The 18,835-nt window shown below is 44.0% G+C and overlaps 1 protein-coding gene and 1 pseudogene across 2 annotated transcripts in view; both read left to right on the top strand.

The window, feature by feature from the left end:
• Positions 1-1,610: 1,610 nt before the first annotated feature.
• On the top strand, positions 1,611-7,538 carry LOC311106653 (bone morphogenetic protein 2-like; the record flags this gene model as incomplete). Its single annotated transcript, XM_084149046.1, has 3 exons — positions 1,611-1,698; positions 2,697-3,064; positions 6,625-7,538. Exons 2-3 carry the CDS (start codon positions 2,710-2,712, stop codon positions 7,536-7,538), a joined length of 1,269 nt encoding a protein of 422 aa, XP_084005172.1. The 5' UTR covers positions 1,611-1,698; positions 2,697-2,709.
• Positions 7,539-11,764: 4,226 nt separating this feature from the next.
• Positions 11,765-18,835, top strand: part of LOC311106766 (1-phosphatidylinositol 4,5-bisphosphate phosphodiesterase beta-1-like) — a 78,260-nt pseudogene continuing 71,189 nt past the window's right edge. Inside the window, exon 1 of the transcript in view lies at positions 11,765-11,799. The product of the transcript in view is annotated as a 1-phosphatidylinositol 4,5-bisphosphate phosphodiesterase beta-1-like (transcript). The remainder of the gene's footprint in view (positions 11,800-18,835) is intronic.

The following is an 18,835-nucleotide window of genomic DNA, read 5'->3' as shown; positions in this document are numbered from 1 at the left end:
ACCCATCAATGATGGACCCTAGCTTCTCTTCCCCCTAGCTGGGGGCTGGTACTTGACAGTATCTACTCTATGAGAAATGGAGGAGCTTGTTGGAACACATGTGACGAGAGAAACAACTACTCAGAAATGAAGTAGTGAAAACTTGTGCAAAGCATCAATAAACACAGTGTTTCAGGGTTGAGCTTGACCCGATGAGACTGAAACACCGCTACAGTTCATTTTCTCAGGCAATCATTGAATATTTTCAAACTGAATGGGTCCAGCCTGGAGAAGACTATGGACTTGGTGCATCTTTGTCTTGTCCCTTTTCCCAGGACAAAGGACAGGACAGGAGGGATACCAGTTCCAGTTAGGGGTGAAGTTCAGAGGTCAGCGCTGAGGGATGAGGATAGGACAGTCAGTCACTACAGATCCTAATCCCCCTAATCTACCAAAAACAACACATTTCCCAGCTCATTGTCAATTAGTTTGAATCCAATAGTCAAACATGCTTAATCCAGGAATTAACACATGTTGATCAATCATCCATAGGGATCTGACACACAGGGGGGATCGCCACTGTATTTACAATTGAGAACTGTAGGCCAACAGGCAGTTTATACCATATTTGCACTTGGATAGTACTCTGCCAATTTTGTCACATATAATTATATTTCCTTATGCTACTGTGCAAGGCATTAAATGTTGTTTTGTGTGTGTGTGTGTGTGTGTGTGTGTGTGTGTGTGTGTGTGTGTGTGTGTGTGTAGGTACATTCGTGCGTAATATGGATTAATATAGTCCACCCACACGTTGGCGCACTTGCTCTGGTTCGTTTTTGAACTTTTGCAGTTTTTACAATTCTAAAAATGGGATTCAAGTTATTGTTCTCTATGATCAACAATGAAATAGCCTACTTGTAAAAAAAATATATATGCCTGGTTCTGCATAAAATGAGAACGAACAGGAGAAGAATGCAGAACGATGAGTTGCCTATTTTCTAAAAAGGAAAAGAAAACCTAAAGTTAAATATTTTGACGCTGTCAAAATAAACAACTTTAGATCACACGAACGAATAAAAGTCAAGGCCTATTATTAAAGAAAGTCTCATATTTGAGTCATTTTGTAAGAGCCAAAACACATTTAAAGGAGCATTTTGTCTGTGTAGCAGCGCGAGTTTGGGCAGGCTACTGTAGGTGCAGTAGGACTGGTTGAAAATGCACAGGAGGTGCTTTGGAATCGACATGATTGACAGCTCTGCGTTGGTGACATCACTGGACGACAAAAAGCCTCGTTTGGGGAAGAGAAGGCACCAATCAATTGGACTGCTACAGTGTGCCACGCACAGGAGAGAGAGGTTAAGCTCCCAAACCCACAGCCACAGACTATACAGTCTGATCTTCTACACCCGGTCTCTGCTAAACGTTATCTATAAATTCGCATTTGAAGATGTTCAACGGCGCTGCTTTATACTTAGATCGCTCCTGCCTACACCAGTCCGCTTCCTCCTCATAGATAGAACGTATAATATTTTTTTATTCTATTGACCTAGAAGTCTCCAGATTCCCAGCTTCGGAGATATGTGCGAGAGAAATCGGTCGGAGCAGTGCACGGACTGTCTTTCGTCCGCAGAGGAAAAGCGTGGAATAAACACGAATTAATGTGGAATTTATTGGAGCCCAAAGCTGGAAGGACGACTGGACACAGCGCTTCCTTATCAGGTAAAAAAAGTTAGAAGTATTCATTATTGAAGTCAATGACAACTGTTATATTTAGGGAAAAGTTTAGAAACGCTCATAAACTATCCATCCACTGAGTATTCTGGATCTAATAACCCTCTCGAGAAAAAACAACATTTTATTCAAGATGTTTCTTTTTTTCATTTTGTAATTTTTTGTGAAACATTTTTTGGCGGGGGTTACATAAATTCCAAAACATACTGTACATACAAAAATGTATACTGGTAGTATTTTAAGGATATGTCCTTTTGATGTAGGCCTAGGTGTTTTTGATGTCTTGTCTGCGCAGTGGAGTACATATGGCCAGGATACGCACGTTAGATCTCACACCTGCGAGCCCCTTGAAGTAACTCTATCCCGCATGATTATAGTCATACATGGCCGTCAAAGCCTCACCAAATAGACGCTTGTAGCGCTATCTGACTGCTGCCACGATTGTCTCTAATGGAACCTTTTTGATGCCTACATTCTGTCATGCTTTGTGTGTTCTAAGGGCTATGTAGTATTTCTTTTATACACCCCCACCAAACACGTCCTCTTATCTCTTCTGTAATTGCAGACTTTTTGTCTGCTGTTTTCTCTCTCCCTTCTTCCTCCAGGTTCTTTGTTTTTCTCCATTCCTGTAGGCTACCATCCACTTTTTTTGTTTGACAATTCTCTTTCATAACTTCCTCACCTTGATATTCTGGTGTTTTAGTTTTGCCTCTATAATGTTAAAAGATCAATCGCCTATTTCACTTGGCATAGCCCGTGGGGATGTTATTCACAACCTTTCTGTTCTTTACTTCAAAGTGACGTGTCTTTTCTTTTAACCTGCTTTGATACAAATTGCTATTATATGGAAGAAACAGTTTATCGCAGTTTAGCTGGGGGGAATTTTACAGTGAACCTCCAACGTTTCTCCTGTCGATAGCTGGCTGTGTGTTGTGTCGCGGCGTATGTGTATTGACATAAACTGCTCTCCTCTCCTCTCCTCTCAGGGACTGACTGACCATGGTCGCCGTGTTTCGTTCTCTCATGGTACTGCTGCTGGCTCAGGTGCTGCTGGGAGGCGCTGCGGGACTAATCCCCGAGGTCGGCCGAAGGAAGTACAGTGAGTCCGGGAAGCAGAACCCGGAGCAGTCGGATAACTTTCTCAACGAGTTCGAGCTGCGGCTCCTCAATATGTTCGGACTTAAGCGGAGGCCGAACCCGAGCAGACAGGCTGTGGTGCCTCAGTACATGGTGGACCTGTACCGTATGCACTCGGTGAACGGAGACCACAGCACTAAACTGCCCCGGAGCATGGGGAGGCACGCAGAGAGAGCCGCCAGCAAGGCCAACACGATTAGAAGCTTTCACCATGAAGGTACGTATTAGTGGCATATTTCACCTGGCAAGGTGGAGCATCTCTGCTCCCTCAGACATGTCAAACCTGTATTTAAACATGACTCAGAGTGTGAAGAGGATTTTCAAAGCAATTACACTTTTTTATGACAGGCCCACTCATATCCTAACAGAGTGACACGCGTCAGGGGACACGTCCCGTTATAAGTATATCATATTATAATAACAAAGGGTAATTTAACAATGTAACGAGTAAAACTAATTGTCAGGGTTCGATGACTTTGAAGTGCAAAGTAGCCTAATCCCTGAAATATGCGGTGATGTAACACGTTACCCGGAACATTCCATTGACTGTGCTATAACAAGCATCAAAACATCAAGGGTGGTGAGTGGTATCACAAGGGTAATTTGTTTCTTAATAATTGATGGTGTTTGCGTGGGCCCTGAAAACAGTTTTTCCAGACACGCACCACAGGAGAGGGATAAAGAAAGGGCGGTGTGCGTGTGCGTGCGCAAGTGATAGTCATCGCCCTGCTGCTACTTCAATAACACACGACGTGACATTACACTACACTGTCTACACACGCAATATGACAGAGGCCACTGTGGCAGACATAGCTCCGTCTCATTTTTAGACAGGACTAGTCAGTCCGTTACTCATCATGGTTTTGGGGGTGCGCGTTATCCTTTCCCAATCGCTCTCTCAAGGCGCGTTCTTTATGCGCAATTATGGACGTTCAAATAATAGAACCACGTAATTAGTCGTGCATACTTATTATGTAGCTACATATGCGTCGCTGACTGCGAGATTTCACATTAAAATGACACATTTATATACCTCAGAAACACATGCAGACCAGATTATTGTTTCAGTAAGGGCCAATTGGTCTAAATGCTAAACTAAATATGAGATATTTGATCCAAGAGTTGAACTGGAGGCACAAATGGACATTTTCTTTGGGTGATGTGAACTCTGGCCATGTTTTTTTATTTGGTATTGTATCTGTCTGTGCATATGTATCTGTACTATGTTGTATAGTAACAGTGGGTAGAGAGGTGTGCATGTGTTCAGTGGATGTCTAACCCTCTAGTCTAGGCAAATAGCTCATCTGGGCACTACATTTACAGTGCTGCAACAAAACAGACCAGAACAGTTAATATAGAAACATGAAAACCAAATATAGAAACTTTTAAAAAAGCGTTTCCCCTCATGCTCCAGTAGTGTATAGTACATGCCCAATGTGTCCATGGATGGCCTTCTACACAGACTCCTGAGTGTTTCACTGCATGGGGAAGTTTCCACACAGTGAATGACTCATTGGGGTGGTTGGGTCAGGATGGGTGGTTGGTTGGGTGTTCTCCTCTCCTGAGGCCTGGTAGGGATGACACCCAGTGGACACATTGACACACTACAAACACCACTGACACTACAAACACCACTGACACTACAAACACCACTGAAACACTACAAACACCACTGACACACTACAAAAACCACACTGGCTGGCTGGCATGGTGACTGGGATTAAGACCACTCACTCCACTAGTGTAAACTTCCGCTTTTGGGATACATTTAAGCCATGTTTAGTTATTTATCCTTGCATCCTCCTGTCTTTTCATCCTGTGCTCCAGCGCTGCATGGTTTTGGATATATAGACTGTTCCTATGGTAGAAGTGGGAAGAGTGGGGGGTCCTATATGTTTAATATACGTGTAGCTACACATGTAAACCATAATGTCAAAGCCTGAAGCCCTATCCATTCTTCACATCTGTTCCGTGATATTAATTTCAGAGGGATAATTCATTTCTGTGATATCAGTTTTAAAAAATAACTATTTTTTTGCCAAACAGAACATTTCCAGGCCTAACACAGTAACCGGCTGCCAGAGACAGGCAGAGATGAATGACCTAATATTAGCCGTTATCTTTTGTTTTGGCACACAGAGAGTCAAGAAATTAGGAGTCTTGATACACTCATATCTGTGGTTCACAACTCTTAGACAAGGCCCAACATGTTGTTCACACAGCGCATGCAGCACCTCCTTCACTCACACAGCAGGAATCTGGATAGACAGAGAGAGAGAGACAGAGGGAAAAGAGAGAAAGATTTGGAGCGAAAGAGAGAGCGAGGGGGGATTTGGGGTGAGGAGAGAGATAGAGAGAGGGTGAAGGGGAGAGAGGGATTTTGGAGTGAGTGGGCGAAAGAGAGAAGGAAAGAAGGGGTTTGAAGGAGAGAAGTAGAGAGAAGGGGTTTTCCCACATCAATAAGGATTGATGGGTCTAATTGAGGTCTTTGTGCTTCTGGAGAGAGATTTAGGATGAGGGGGTGGAATTTCCTAAATGCCTCCTTTGAAAAAGTTAGTGTTTATTTTACCACTCCAAACAGATAACAAGCATGTCTTTGTGCCATCTGTAAAACACTTAAAGGTAAATGTTCAAAGTTTGACTACAATCAAGAAAATATTAGTGCTGTCATTGACATATGTATCTGAAATTTGTTTTAAACACTAATGTTAATAATTCATTCTCAATCAGGCCAAATATGCACAGAGGAATAAAATGTGTAGCTATAGACTGCTTCAAAAAAGGTGTAAACAACATTAAGATAAATTAGACATACAGATAAATTAGATATACTTCCCTATGGTCATCATTGTGTCATAATAATCTAGCTTTGATGATTCCATGATGGACGACAATTCCTTTTTCCACACATTCAATAATAACAGCACTCCATCATGTAGCAGCCAAATCCTAAAGGGCAGAACATTCTCCATGGCATTTAGTGGCCTCGCATGCATAATGGTTAGATGCTATCACTGATCTTTGCTTGATCATATCAACATTGGAACGCCACTGCTTTGATGTCATGACATTTACTCTGATTACATTTATGAACCTGGCCGTATTGCAGTTGGATGGTCCCCAAGTGCAGTGGTCTAAGGCACTGCATCTCAGTGCTAGAGGCATCACTACAGACCCTGGTTCGATTCCAGGCTGTATCACAATCCAGCCGGGATTGGGAGTCCCATAGGGCGGTGCGTCATTGTAAATAAGAATTTGTTCATAACTGACTTGCCTAGTTAAATATAGGTTAAATAAAATAAATAAATAATTGTTAGCTTTTGCCTTTACATTGGAGTTAGTGAGTGTGTGTATGATGACATGTATGACAACAATGAATCTAGTCATGTAGGACTGGGAGGGAGGGATGCTTGTCTCATGTTTCTTGTGTGTGTGCGTGTCTGGGTGTGTGTGTGTCTGTGTGTTGTAGTGAGCTGTGGAAAGAATACCCGTTTGTCAGGACAGTAAACCTTGGTCAATCTTCTTCCCTGCTCCTGTAGAATCTATAAATCCATACATGTTTGCCTCTACATTTTTCACATTGCAGCATGCTCTCCGTGTAAGCACTGTATCTGCCATTAGTGGCTGTCCTCCACTCCCAGTAACTTTCTCCATGGAGTTACTCTACCACCAACACAACCTTCGTAGTAAAAAAACAATGTCCTGATCTTAGCCATGAATGTCTATGTCAACATCATCCACTGACCCTAGCTCTCTCCTTATCCTTCTCTCTTATAGAGTCCATGGAGGCTCTGGCCAGTCTGAAGGGCAGGACCACCCAGCAGTTCTTCTTCAACCTCACCTCCATCCCTGGAGAAGAGCTTATCACCTCTGCAGAGCTCCGGGTGTACAGGGACCAGGTCCTGGGGGCCACAGCAGCTCCCACCAGTAACACCAGTTACAACAGCAGTAACAGCTTCAGTACCAGTGCTGGTGGCTTCCATCGTATCAACGTGTACGAGGTGTTTGGAGCCCCTGCGTCTCCCCGTGGGGAACCCTTGATGCGCCTCCTGGACACGCGGCTGGTGCAGGACTCTCTGAGCCGCTGGGAGAGCTTTGACGTCAGCCCCGCAGTGTCCCAGTGGGCCTCCAGGGTGCGCCACAACCACGGCTTCCTGGTGGAGGTGCTCCACCCAGACACCCTGGGGGGCGCGGAGGGCCAAGGACGGAGCCGGCACGTCAGGGTAAGCCGCTCCCTCCACGAGGACCAGGACTCATGGCCCCAGGCTCGCCCCCTGCTGGTGACCTACAGTCATGATGGGCGGGGGAATGCAGTGCTGCACAGGGACAAGAGACAGGCAGCAGGCCACAGGAAACAGAGGAAGAAGCACCAACACAAGGTCAACTGCCGCAGACATGCCCTCTACGTGGACTTCAGCGACGTGGGCTGGAACGAGTGGATAGTGGCGCCCCCAGGCTACCACGCCTTCTACTGCCATGGGGAGTGCCCCTTCCCATTGGCCGACCACCTCAACTCCACCAACCATGCCATCGTTCAGACGCTTGTCAACTCTGTGAACTCCAACATCCCCCGGGCGTGCTGCGTGCCCACAGAGCTCAGCCCCATATCACTGCTCTATCTGGATGAGTATGAGAAGGTCATCCTCAAAAACTACCAGGATATGGTGGTGGAGGGATGTGGCTGCCGGTGAGACACACAGAGACAGAAGGATGGAGGGATGGAGAGACTGAGAAAGAGAGAGAGTGTGAGGTTATATGGGCACCCGGTTTCCCAATGAAGACGTTTTATTTATATGACAGAAAAGATACAAACAGAGCTATTTTCGAAGAAGATTAAAAAACAACTATATATGAATATATTTATGTCTACTTAAAGTTGGGAAAAATAAATATTTTAATCAGAGGAATAATCCTTTACTGGTTTTGAAAATGTATTTCTGATGTACATTTCAAAATGGGTGCAATACCACATGAAGTACAATGCTCAGATTTTTATTTGTATTTATTTCTATTATAACCACTTTATTTGTAAATAAATAATGTGTATTTATCGTGAGAAAACACTTTGGTTGCTCCAATTGTCCACACTTGTCCAGCTGACTTCCCAGTGTGTGTTTAAAAGCATTCAAATCACACTAAGGATGTCAAGGGGTCAAAAAGTAGCAGAACCTCTCCCACATAAATTAGCCGCAAAAAAACCCAAAGAAGACAAGGTTAAAAGCTAATGCTCTAATAGTGAATGCCAAGATGAAGCATTTACACCTCCTGTGATAAATGTACAGTAACTGGAGCCTGGTGGTGTGTTTTGAATGGGTCAGTGTAAGTGGTGTAATGGTCTGCAGTGGGGTACAGAATCACAACAGGGTCCAAGGCAGTTACATCTCTACAGATGTTATAAGGTCTCTGGGGAGGTCTAGGAAAACACAGCGAGATGTTTTCCTCCTGTAGGCCTACATGGCATTGCACAGATCCCTGGGAAGGAAGGCAGAGGTAAAAGTTAACCCCTGGGAATACTTCATTTTCTTAACTTAAAAGAGAGAAAGAGAGAGAGAGAGAGGGGGGAAGTAGGGAGAGAGAGAACGAAAACAAACAGTCTGAGTTGTGTGTCAGTGTGTGAGGGATTTGAAGAGTGTCTGTGCTGTGCTGTGAGTTTGTTTACTGTGCGATTTGAGACATGACAGGCTGCGAGCCATCAGCCAGACACACCAATGGGCCCTCAGCAAGACACAAGGTCTACAGCTGCTTTAATTAATAAAGACAAACAAACACACACACACACACACGCACACAGGTGTACCTGCTCCATATGCACATGCTCAGGCACATTCTCCTGCTACGTCTCTTTTGGCTGCCTCTGACTCATAGTCTTCTTCTGTTGTGGTTTTGGCACCATTGGGAATAGTTCTGTTAAGCTCCGTTATACCTGGTTCTAACTTGCGTCCTGATCTTGTCCGCATTCTGATTGTGCCCACATTTTTAGACAATCAAAAAACACATTGTGATTTGATTGTGATCAGAGGTAGTCAGACACATCTGGATATCTTACAAATGTAGACAGATCTGGACAGTGAAACTATTTAAATCATAATTATTCCACCCTCTAAAGTCATTGACAGGTGGCACCATTGACTGATTACATCAATATGTGTCTTACAATAAATAAATATGATTTTGAAAGAAAAGCTGTGAAATAATTAGCATAAAGGAAGGGACCAGGAAATCTGGCCACAATGCAGACACAGTGGACAGATAACAGACACAGTTTAATACCATGTGTAGACACATTTCTGGAAATGTGGGCACAATAGAAATGTAGACAAGATCAGGACAAAGGACCCATGTTAGCACCAGGTATGAATGGGGCTTTAGAATGAATGAACACTAACACAAACTCTCTAAGTGACAAACAACAGGGTATTATTGCTCATATTTTATTCATAGGGACAGATAATGGCAGGATGGGATGGCAAAAACAAAACATATCACATTTCCAAGACAGAGCACAGGCATAAAGGTTAGAATTCATATCTTAATACTTCTATTGTTCTCAGAGAAGTAATGCAATCACTAAGGCTAAATGGAGTGACTCGGAATAGTCCTAAAAGAGACAGATGAAATACGTACTGTAGCCACACTGACAGGGTAGATAATGAGAGAGTGAGAAAAAGAGAGAGGGAGAGAGAACGAGAGAGAGAGAGAGAGGAAAGGTTGTGGAGTTTGACAGACTGTTTTCTGCTGTGTTTGCATTAGACAGAGTTTGGAACGGAACACAAGGCAGCTCAAGAAGCTCTAAATATAATGTTTTTTATACGAGCACACATTGGAACTCAGACACATGCATGCACTCGCTTGCAGAGAGCAACCCAACATGGTTGTTTTTTCAATCAGCAAAGACTTTTCTGGTAGGCTTCAACTTTTTCTTGGGGGGGAACAATCAATTTTAGCAAATATATGATTTCAACTCAAGTTCATCTATAATTTAATAGTATAGGAGTTACATTTCCAAACGGCTGACAGTATAATGGTGAAATGTCTTAAGATAACAACTTTCACTCATTCTCTGATGTTTTGCCATTGTGTATATTGAGAAGTTATTGTGCAACAGACAGATGTTTTTTAAAAACCTTTATTTAAGCAGGGAGTCACCATTGAGACCAGGCTCTCTTTCACAAAGGAGTCATGCATATACAATTTCATGAGACAAAAACAAAAATCTAATACAATATAAAACAAGTAAAATAGAGCACAACACAAATATTCAAGATAAACGATTACATGTATTAGTATTACCTAATACCTAATCTTACCCAGTACCCACCTGGGTGAAGCAACAAGCAGCCATTTTGTGCCAGAGCAGTTCCGGTCCACACATCAGTTTCAATCCCCTGGCCTACACATTATTTTATTTTACCTTGCATCCGTTCCCCCAAGAGTTCCCATCTGGTGTCCATTTCTGTAGTGTAGACCCCAACCACAGAACTCAGCTCAGCACATGGTCCCCTATAGCCCTGCCAGTAGCACCACCTGTATGCCTGCCTGCCTGCCTTTCTGCCTGTCTGCCTGCCTGCCTTTCTGCCTGTCTGCCTGCCTGCCTTTCTGCCTGTCTGCCTGCCTGCCTTTCTGCCTGACTGCCTGTCTGCGTGCCTGCCTTTCTGCCTGTCTGCGTGCCTTTCTGCCTTTCTGCCTGTCTGCCTGCCTGTCTGCGTGCCTTTCTGCGTGCCTTTCTGCCTGCCTCCCCGCCTCCCCGCCTCCCTCTCCCCTCCCTCTCTGCCTCCCTCTCTACCTTGCCACAGTGCACCATTTTAATGGACTTCAGGAGGAAGTCACTTCGCTGAAAAAGTTAATGAAAATTTGATGAAAATCAACTAAATGTTCAACAGTAAAACTTTACACCCCCACCCCCCAAAAAAACTGAACTGCCAACACTTTTAGGTCAGAAGAGGGGGAGAGAGGGTTGGAAGAAAATGCCTGTGTTAAAACAGTGTTAGATTTAGTGGTTTGCCTTTATAGCTACAGTCTATAAACCTTTCATTGGATTGGGGGAAAATAGTGTTCCCAGGGTGGGGGACACGTGGGGCGTACTCCTGAATGTTGCCCCCCTTGCCCCCCTGATCCAACTCCACTTGGTTCTGGTACTCTGTGTCAGCCAGTGTTTCTCACACCCCAGGGGCTCGCTTTAGGGCCAGGTTTATATGAGCCCCCCCCCCCCGGGACCACTTCTAAACTTCTCACTCAACGTCTCTGAGAAACAACCCCCCCACCCCCACCTCCTCCCCTTCCTCTCCTCCTAGGGGACCAAGGTTAGAGGTCACAGTAATGATCTACTATGACTCACTTCTACCACAGCTCTGACTAGCAGACTTGTCACATTGCCATAAGCTGTTTGTGACAATACAGAGTGAACCCCCTCAGCTCTATTTGGGCAGACTACCGTGAGCACTTCACACTGTTAGATAAGGCTATGTGTGTAGGTTCTATTATGCCCATGTATTACGGTTTAGCTAAAAACAACAGAAGAAGTATGAGATATGCTTGGTTTAAAGTGGTCCTCCTTCACCTACTACACAGGCCTCAAACAAAATCCCTCTCCAAACTCAAAGCTGGTTATTTTCTTCCCTTTCTGAGCATCTGGTAAATAAGTTAAAGGTGTGCTTCTCTCTTTCTGTTTACATGCAACAGAACGGCTGCAGAACTGATGAGAATAACATTGAGAGAGAGGGAGAGAGAGGGACTCTAACTGGCGTGGCAGGCGCATTCATTTAGCTGTGTGCAAACCACACCAAAAGTATCTGCAGCTCAGACAACCAAAATCATAAGGGTTCTGAAATCAGATTTCCAGATTTCTGGCAGTACTGTATTTGGAAAGTGTGCGGAGTGCCGTGTACCTTTGATGAAGCGAAGTGCTCCGTCTGTCGCTATGGGAGATCTCGGCCCGGCCTCTCGCCAGGCAGGGTGGGGCGCTAAAATGCAGAGATGCTGGGAGGAACGGCGGTCACTTGTGAGTCTTTCTTTCTTCTTCTTTTTGTCTTTTTTTCTTCATGTGCCGCACGCTAATTTTGGAGGTTGTGCACTGCACATGGTGTTTTTTCTGTTTTCCGAAAAGCATCAGTGAGATGACGTCCAGCATAGCTGAAACTGTGACATCTGTGCTGCAGCTCTGAACACATCAAACAGGCCCGCGTTTGTCCACACAGTCAAGAGGAGAAACAAATATGGAAATGGATTTTCCAGAATGACTGGGAGAAATGATAATACTTATTCTTATATAGTCTTTTATTCCATTGTGTGTGTGCGTGTGTGTTTTTGGTTTTACTATCCTTGTGGGGACCGGAAGTCCTCACAAGGATAGTAAAAAAACGAAAACTTGGATAAGTGGGGACATTTTGCCGGTCCCCACAAGGAAAAAGGCTATTTTAGGCTTAGGGGTTAGGTTTAGGGTTAGGGTTACAATTAGGGTTAAGGTTACAATTAGGGTTAGAGGTTTAAGAGTTAGGGTTAGGTTTAGAGTTAGGAGTTAGGGTTATGTTTAGGGTTAGGGTTTGGGGTTAAGTTAGGGTTAGGTTTAGGGTTAGGGGTTAGAGAAAATAGGTTTTCGAATGGGAATCAATTGTTTGGTCCCCACAAGGATAGTAAAACAAACGTGTGTGTGTGTGTGTGTGCCTTCCCATGGTAGTGGAGCTAAGCCACAGTGCACTGTATAAGAGGCTACATTGTTAAGAACTTCACCTCAAGGCAAGGTGGATGGACATGAGTCTATTCCAGGCAGCCAGTGTATGATGGACTCACCAATAGGCAAACAGGGATCCATGTGTCATAGTTTTATGTCATGACTGTCTAACTTGAGGGATGTGGGTTAGCTGACCAATTCATTCACCAAGTAAAGACCACATTAAACCTTGGCTTACTCACCTCAACATTAAGTCTTGTCACAGTTTCTCCTGTGAGTTGGCATGTTGTGTGGATCTGTCTCTCTCTCCAGGTCCCAACTGGATCTGTCTCTCTCTCCAGGTCCCAACTGGATCTGTCTCTCTCTCCAGGTCCCAACTGGATCTGTCTCTCTCTCCAGGTCCCAACTGGATCTGTCTCTCTCTCCAGGTCCCAACTGGATCTGTCTCTCTCTCCAGGTCCCAACTGGATCTGTCTCTCTCTCCAGGTCCCAACTGGATCATGGGCTCATTAACTATTCATATTTCTGGCAAACAGTTTATAAATACATTATTTAGTATTTATTTATTCAACCTGTATTTAGGAAGATAAGTCATCAAGGGCAAATTCTCTTTTACAACAATGGCCGCATTATATAAGGTGACGAAATACACTAGTGTAGAAAAACACATAACATTTCATATGATCAAGAAGCCATATTCAGTAACTTATAAATGATGACATTTTTTAAATAAAGGTGTTATAAACTGTGCATCAGACTTACTTTCATTCTTGACTTCAAGTATGTACAAGATTCCCTCAATGCTTTGAATTTGAGGATCTCTAACTTTGTAGTCTGTCCGTGGACCCACTCAGTCAGAGAAAGATAGAGGGAGAGAAAGTCAAGAGAACGGAGAGAAGAGAGAGAGAGAGAGAGATAGGGAGAGGGATAAATAAAGAGAGGGAGAGAGGGAGAAAGAGAGAGAAAGATTCAAAAGACAGAATAAATAAAGAGAAAAAGAGAGTGAGAGTGAGAGTGAGAAATAAAGAGATAGAGAGAGGGAGGGGGGCAGGAAGGAGATCCATATGGAGGGTTGTGCAGAAGGGGAGTCAGTGTGGTTAGGGGGAGCGTTCTCCATCTTAGTAGCAGGAAGCTGAGAGATGAGTCAGAATGACTACATGACAAGCCCAGCACGCCACGTTGATAAATGTAAATCTACTGAACTGTAAATGTAATTATGACACATGATATACGCTAGCTGTTGTCATTCAGTATATCACACAGTGTAGGGTAGTAGTGAACTACATGTAGTTCAACTAGTAATTTAATGACATTTTGCTGTAGCTTGGTGGTAGTTGAACTAAATTCAAATCTTGGGAGTGTATCAGTAGTCAATTACTGTTTTGCCATGCAGTGGTGTAGTTAATTACTGGAACTACACACTACTTTTTTTGGCTAAAATAAAATAAAATATGGGTAAAGTAGGCAAGAATTTCCTTTATTGTGGTTAAATTCAAATATACTAATTGACAAAAAACCTTTATTTTTTGACAGAATGTTTAAAAAAGGTATAATCTTCGTAAATGATATCATCGGTAGGACTGGTGGAGTTATGTCGCACATGCAGCTAACAAAAACATATGGAAATGTCTGCTCTACCCAAAATTACAACCAAATAATTGCAGCCTTACCGCAAAAGTGGAAGAGGAAAGTGGAAGGGGGAGAAAGTAAGGAACTTGTCTGTCGGCCTTGCATTAAAGAACATAATTGGTTAAAGAAAACTGTGATAAATAAAAAAGTATATCAGTTTCACTTAAGGACCAAAGGATTGACAGCCGTCCCATATAGATTGCAAAATAGTTGGGAAGAGATATTTGACGTACCGATCCCATGGCATAGTGTTTATGAACTGACACGCAAAACGACACCGGATTCAAAAATTAGAATCTTTCAATTTAAATTATTATATAAAATTCTTGCTACCAATAGAATGTTATTTATATGGGGGATACAATCTTCCCAGCTCTGCAGGTTTTGCTGTGAAGAGACAGAATCATTAGATAATTTGTTTTGGTTCTGTCCATTTGTAGCTTGTTTTTGGACACAGGTCCAGGAATGGCTAAAGGATTGCAATATTTACCTGGAACTAACCTTGCAGATAGCATTACTGGGTGATCTGAAAAGTCATAGTCAATCAATCAATAATATAATAATACTTTTAGCAAAAATGTTTATTTTTAATTCACAATCTGTAGAAGCAATGAGAATAGAGAGGTTCAGATTTTTTGTGAAACATCACAGTACGGTTGAAATATATATGGCAAATAGAAATCCTATATGGATGGTGTTAAGAGATAGATGGGAGGTATTGAATAGAGTTGAAGGATGGGAATAATAACAAATAACAACAAATAATAACAAAGATAGCTAATAATGTAAGCATACTGTGTCCATAATAAGTATATAGGTTGTATGTTGGGAGCTTTTGGGAAGGAGCACAGTTAGAAAGATATGGCATATAGAAGCAAACCGGATGGACACCATGAAAATGATCGGAGAGGTTGAGAGTAGAAGAAGTTCAGGAGCAAAAAAAAATATATATATATATAATAGAATTATTGTAAAATTAACTCTGTCCATAAGGTGTAGATAGTAAGTATAGACCGGAAGTAGAGGCCTGGGCATTGTTGTTCACTAATTTACTCGAAGTAGGGAAAGGATGGTGGGGTTGAAAAGTAATAAAGGGGAATATATATATAAAAAATAAAAAAAACATGGGGGATTGGAAGTGATGCAGACAATTACATTGATAGAAGATACAATCTATCTGCAATATTAAGCTGATCCATTCCCCCCCCCCCAAAAAAAAATATATAATATAATATAAAAAAAATGTAAAAAAATAAAATAAAAAATAATTAAAGAAAAATAAAAGACGAAAAATAAATAATAAAAAAGATGTTCCTTTATTTTTTGACACCAGACCTGCCTAATAGGCTAAATTACACATTCTGTTAACATCTGACTACAGAGTGATCTGTTATTGCAATGTATAGTCTATGACATTTCAGATGTAGGTATGATACCTTTTCACAATGTAGTTTGGATGTAGTGAACTACTTTTTCAAAGTAACTTTAGTTAAGTAAACTATATTTCTTAAGGGTAGTAATTGGTAGCTTGGTCAACTATATTTTCAGAGTAACTTCCCCAACACTGACATCACACAGGTCAAAAACTATTCTCAGACTTGTCGAAGGTAGCCTATTTGATGGCCTTAGGTTGACCATGGCTGGAAAGACCCAGGCTTGATAACAGTGATTTGGGTAACGTGTCTTATGGTCTTAACAGGGGGCAAAGTTCAAGGTGCAAAATCAGGTTTTTATTAAATAGTAGGTGCTACAAAATGAAAATGAAGGTTGGAAAAATATTAACATTTTATTTTACAAAAACACAGTCAGAAAAATAGGTTCCTAAATCAAAAGGAATAGGCCTAAGCAGGCATTTCTATCAACTCACCTGGCACAGGTTGGGGACTACCAGGCTCTGTCCAGTCTTCCCCTGTGAATAGACAAGAAAATGCCCATGAAACTATTTGAAGGGGAAAATGTAGGTTGGGTATAAAGCGCCAAGGCCTCATAATAGTGTGCATATATCATGTGGATCCCACATTAGAACAAGTGCATTGTTACCCAAGAGCACCTACAGTGCCTCCAGAAAGTATTCATACCCCTTGACTTATTCCACATTTTGTTGTGTTACAGCCTAAATTCAAAATTGATTAAATATTTTCATTCTCACCAATCTACACGAGGCTAGCTAGCTAGCGGGTAGCTACTGGTAACGATTAGCAACGCTGGAGAGCTGGTTCCAACGTCCATTTCTCCGACCACTACTTTGTTTCCTTTTCTCTCTCGCTCTCCTCCCACACTACTCACTCTGCCCCTACACAGATGGTAATGCGCCGCCGCAACCTTCGCTCTCTCCCACTACTCTCTCCTCTTCCATCCTATCATCTCTCCCCTCTGCTCAATCCTTCTCCCTCCAATCTCCTGATTCTGCCTCCTCAACCCTCCTCTCCTCCCTTTCTGCATCCTTTGACTCTCTGTGTCCCCTATCCTCCCGGCCGGCTCGGTCCTCCCCTCCAGCTCCGTGGCTTGATGACTCATTGCGAGCTCACAGAACAGAGCTCCGGGCAGCGGAGCGGAAATGGAAGAAAACTAAACTCCCTGCCGACCTGGCATCTTTTCACTCCCTCCTCTCTACATTTTCTTCATCTGTTTCTGCTGCTAAGGCCACCTTCTACCACTCTAAATTCCAAGCATCTGCCTCTAACCCTAGGAAGCTCTTTGCCACATTTTCCTCCCTCCTGAATCCTCCTCCCCCCCCCCCCCCTCCTCTCTCTCTGTGGATGACTTCGTCAACCACTTTGAAAAGAAGGTTGACGACATCCGATCCTCGTTTGTTAAGTCTAATAACACTGCTGGTCCTGCTCACACTGCCCTACCCTATGCTTTGACTTCTTTCTCCCCTCTCTCTCCAGATAAAATCCTGCGACTTGTGACTGCAGGCCGCCCAACAACCTGCCCGCTTGACCCCATCCCCTCCTCCCTTCTCCAGACCATCTCCGGTGACCTTCTCCCCTACCTCACCTCGCTGATCAACTCATCCTTGACCGCTGGCCATGTCCCTTCCGTCTTCAAGAGAGCGAGAGTTGCTCCCCTTCTCAAAAAACCAACACTCGACCCCACTGATGTCAACAACTACAGACCAGTATCCCTTCTTTCTTTTCTTTCCAAAACTATTGAGCGTGCCGTCTTTAGCCAACTCTCTTGCTATCTCTCTCAGAATGACCTTCTTGATCCAAACCAATCAGGTTTCAGGACTGGTCATTCAACTGAGACTGCTCTTCTCTGTGTCACGGAGACTCTCCGCACTGCTAAAGCTAACTCTCTCTCCTCTGCTCTTGTCCTTCTAGACCTGTCTGCTGCCTTTGATACTGTGAACCATCAGATCCTCCTCTCCACCCTCTCCGAGATGGGCATCTCCGGCGCGGCTCACTCCTGGATTGCGTCCTACCTGACCGGTCGCTCCTACCAAGTGGCGTGGCGGGAAGCTGTCTCCGCACCACGTGCTCTCACCACTGGTGTCCCCCAGGGATCGGTTCTGGGCCCTCTCCTTTTCTCCCTATACACCAAGTCACTTGGCTCTGTCATATCCTCACATGGCCTTTCCTATCATTGCTACGCTGACGATACACAACTAATCTTCTCCTTTCCCCCTTCTGATAACCAGGTGGCGAATCGCATCTCTGCATGTCTGGCAGACATATCAGTATGGATGACGGATCACCACCTCAAGCTGAACCCTGGCAAGACGGAGCTGCTCTTCCTCCCGGGGAAGGACTGCCCGTTCCATGATCTCGCCATCACGGTTGACAACTCCGCTGTGTCCTCCTCCCAGAGTGCGAAGAGCCTAGGCGTGACCCTGGACAACACCCTGTCGTTCTCCGCCAACATCAAGGCGGTGACCCGCTCCTGCAGGTTCATGCTCTACAACATTCGGAGAGTGCGACCCTGCCTTACACAGGAAGCGGCGCAGGTCCTGGTCCAGGCACTTGTCATCTCCCGTCTGGACTACTGCAACTCGCTGTTGGCAGGGCTCCCTGCCTGTGCCATTAAACCCCTACAACTCATCCAGAATGCCGCAGCCCGTCTGGTGTTCAACCTTCCCAAGTTCTCTCACGTCACCCCCCTCCTCCGCACACTCCACTGGCTTCCAGTTGAAGCTCGCATCCGCTACAAGACCATGGTGCTTGCCTATGGAGCAGTGAGGGGAACGGCACCTCTGTACCTTCAGGCTCTGATCAGTCCCTACACCCAAACGAGGACATTGCGTTCATCCACCTCTGGCCTGCTGGCTCCCCTTCCTCTGCGGAAGCATAGCTCCCGCTCAGCCCAGTCAAAACTGTTCGCTGCTCTGGCACCCCAATGGTGGAACAAGCTCCCTCACGACGCCAGGACAGCGGAGTCACTCACCACCTTCCGGAGACATTTGAAACCCCACCTCTTTAAGGAATACCTGGGATAGGATAAAGTATTCCTTCTAACCCCCCCCCCCCCCCCCAAATTGTAAAGTGGTTATCCCACTGGCTATAGGGTGAACGCACCAATTTGTGAGTCGCTCTGGCTAAGAGCGTCTGCTAAATGACGTTAATGTGCCCTTGAGCAAGGCACTTAACCCTAATTGCTCCTGTAAGTCGCTCTGGTTAAGAGCGTCTGCTAAATGACTAAAATGTCAAATGTAAAATGTACACATAATACCCCATAATGACAAAGTGAAAA

Source organism: Coregonus lavaretus (genome assembly GCF_964263955.1).
Source record: "Coregonus lavaretus genome assembly, chromosome: 31".
NCBI lineage: Eukaryota > Metazoa > Chordata > Actinopteri > Salmoniformes > Salmonidae > Coregonus > Coregonus lavaretus.
This window is presented reverse-complemented; position numbering and strand designations above follow the sequence as displayed.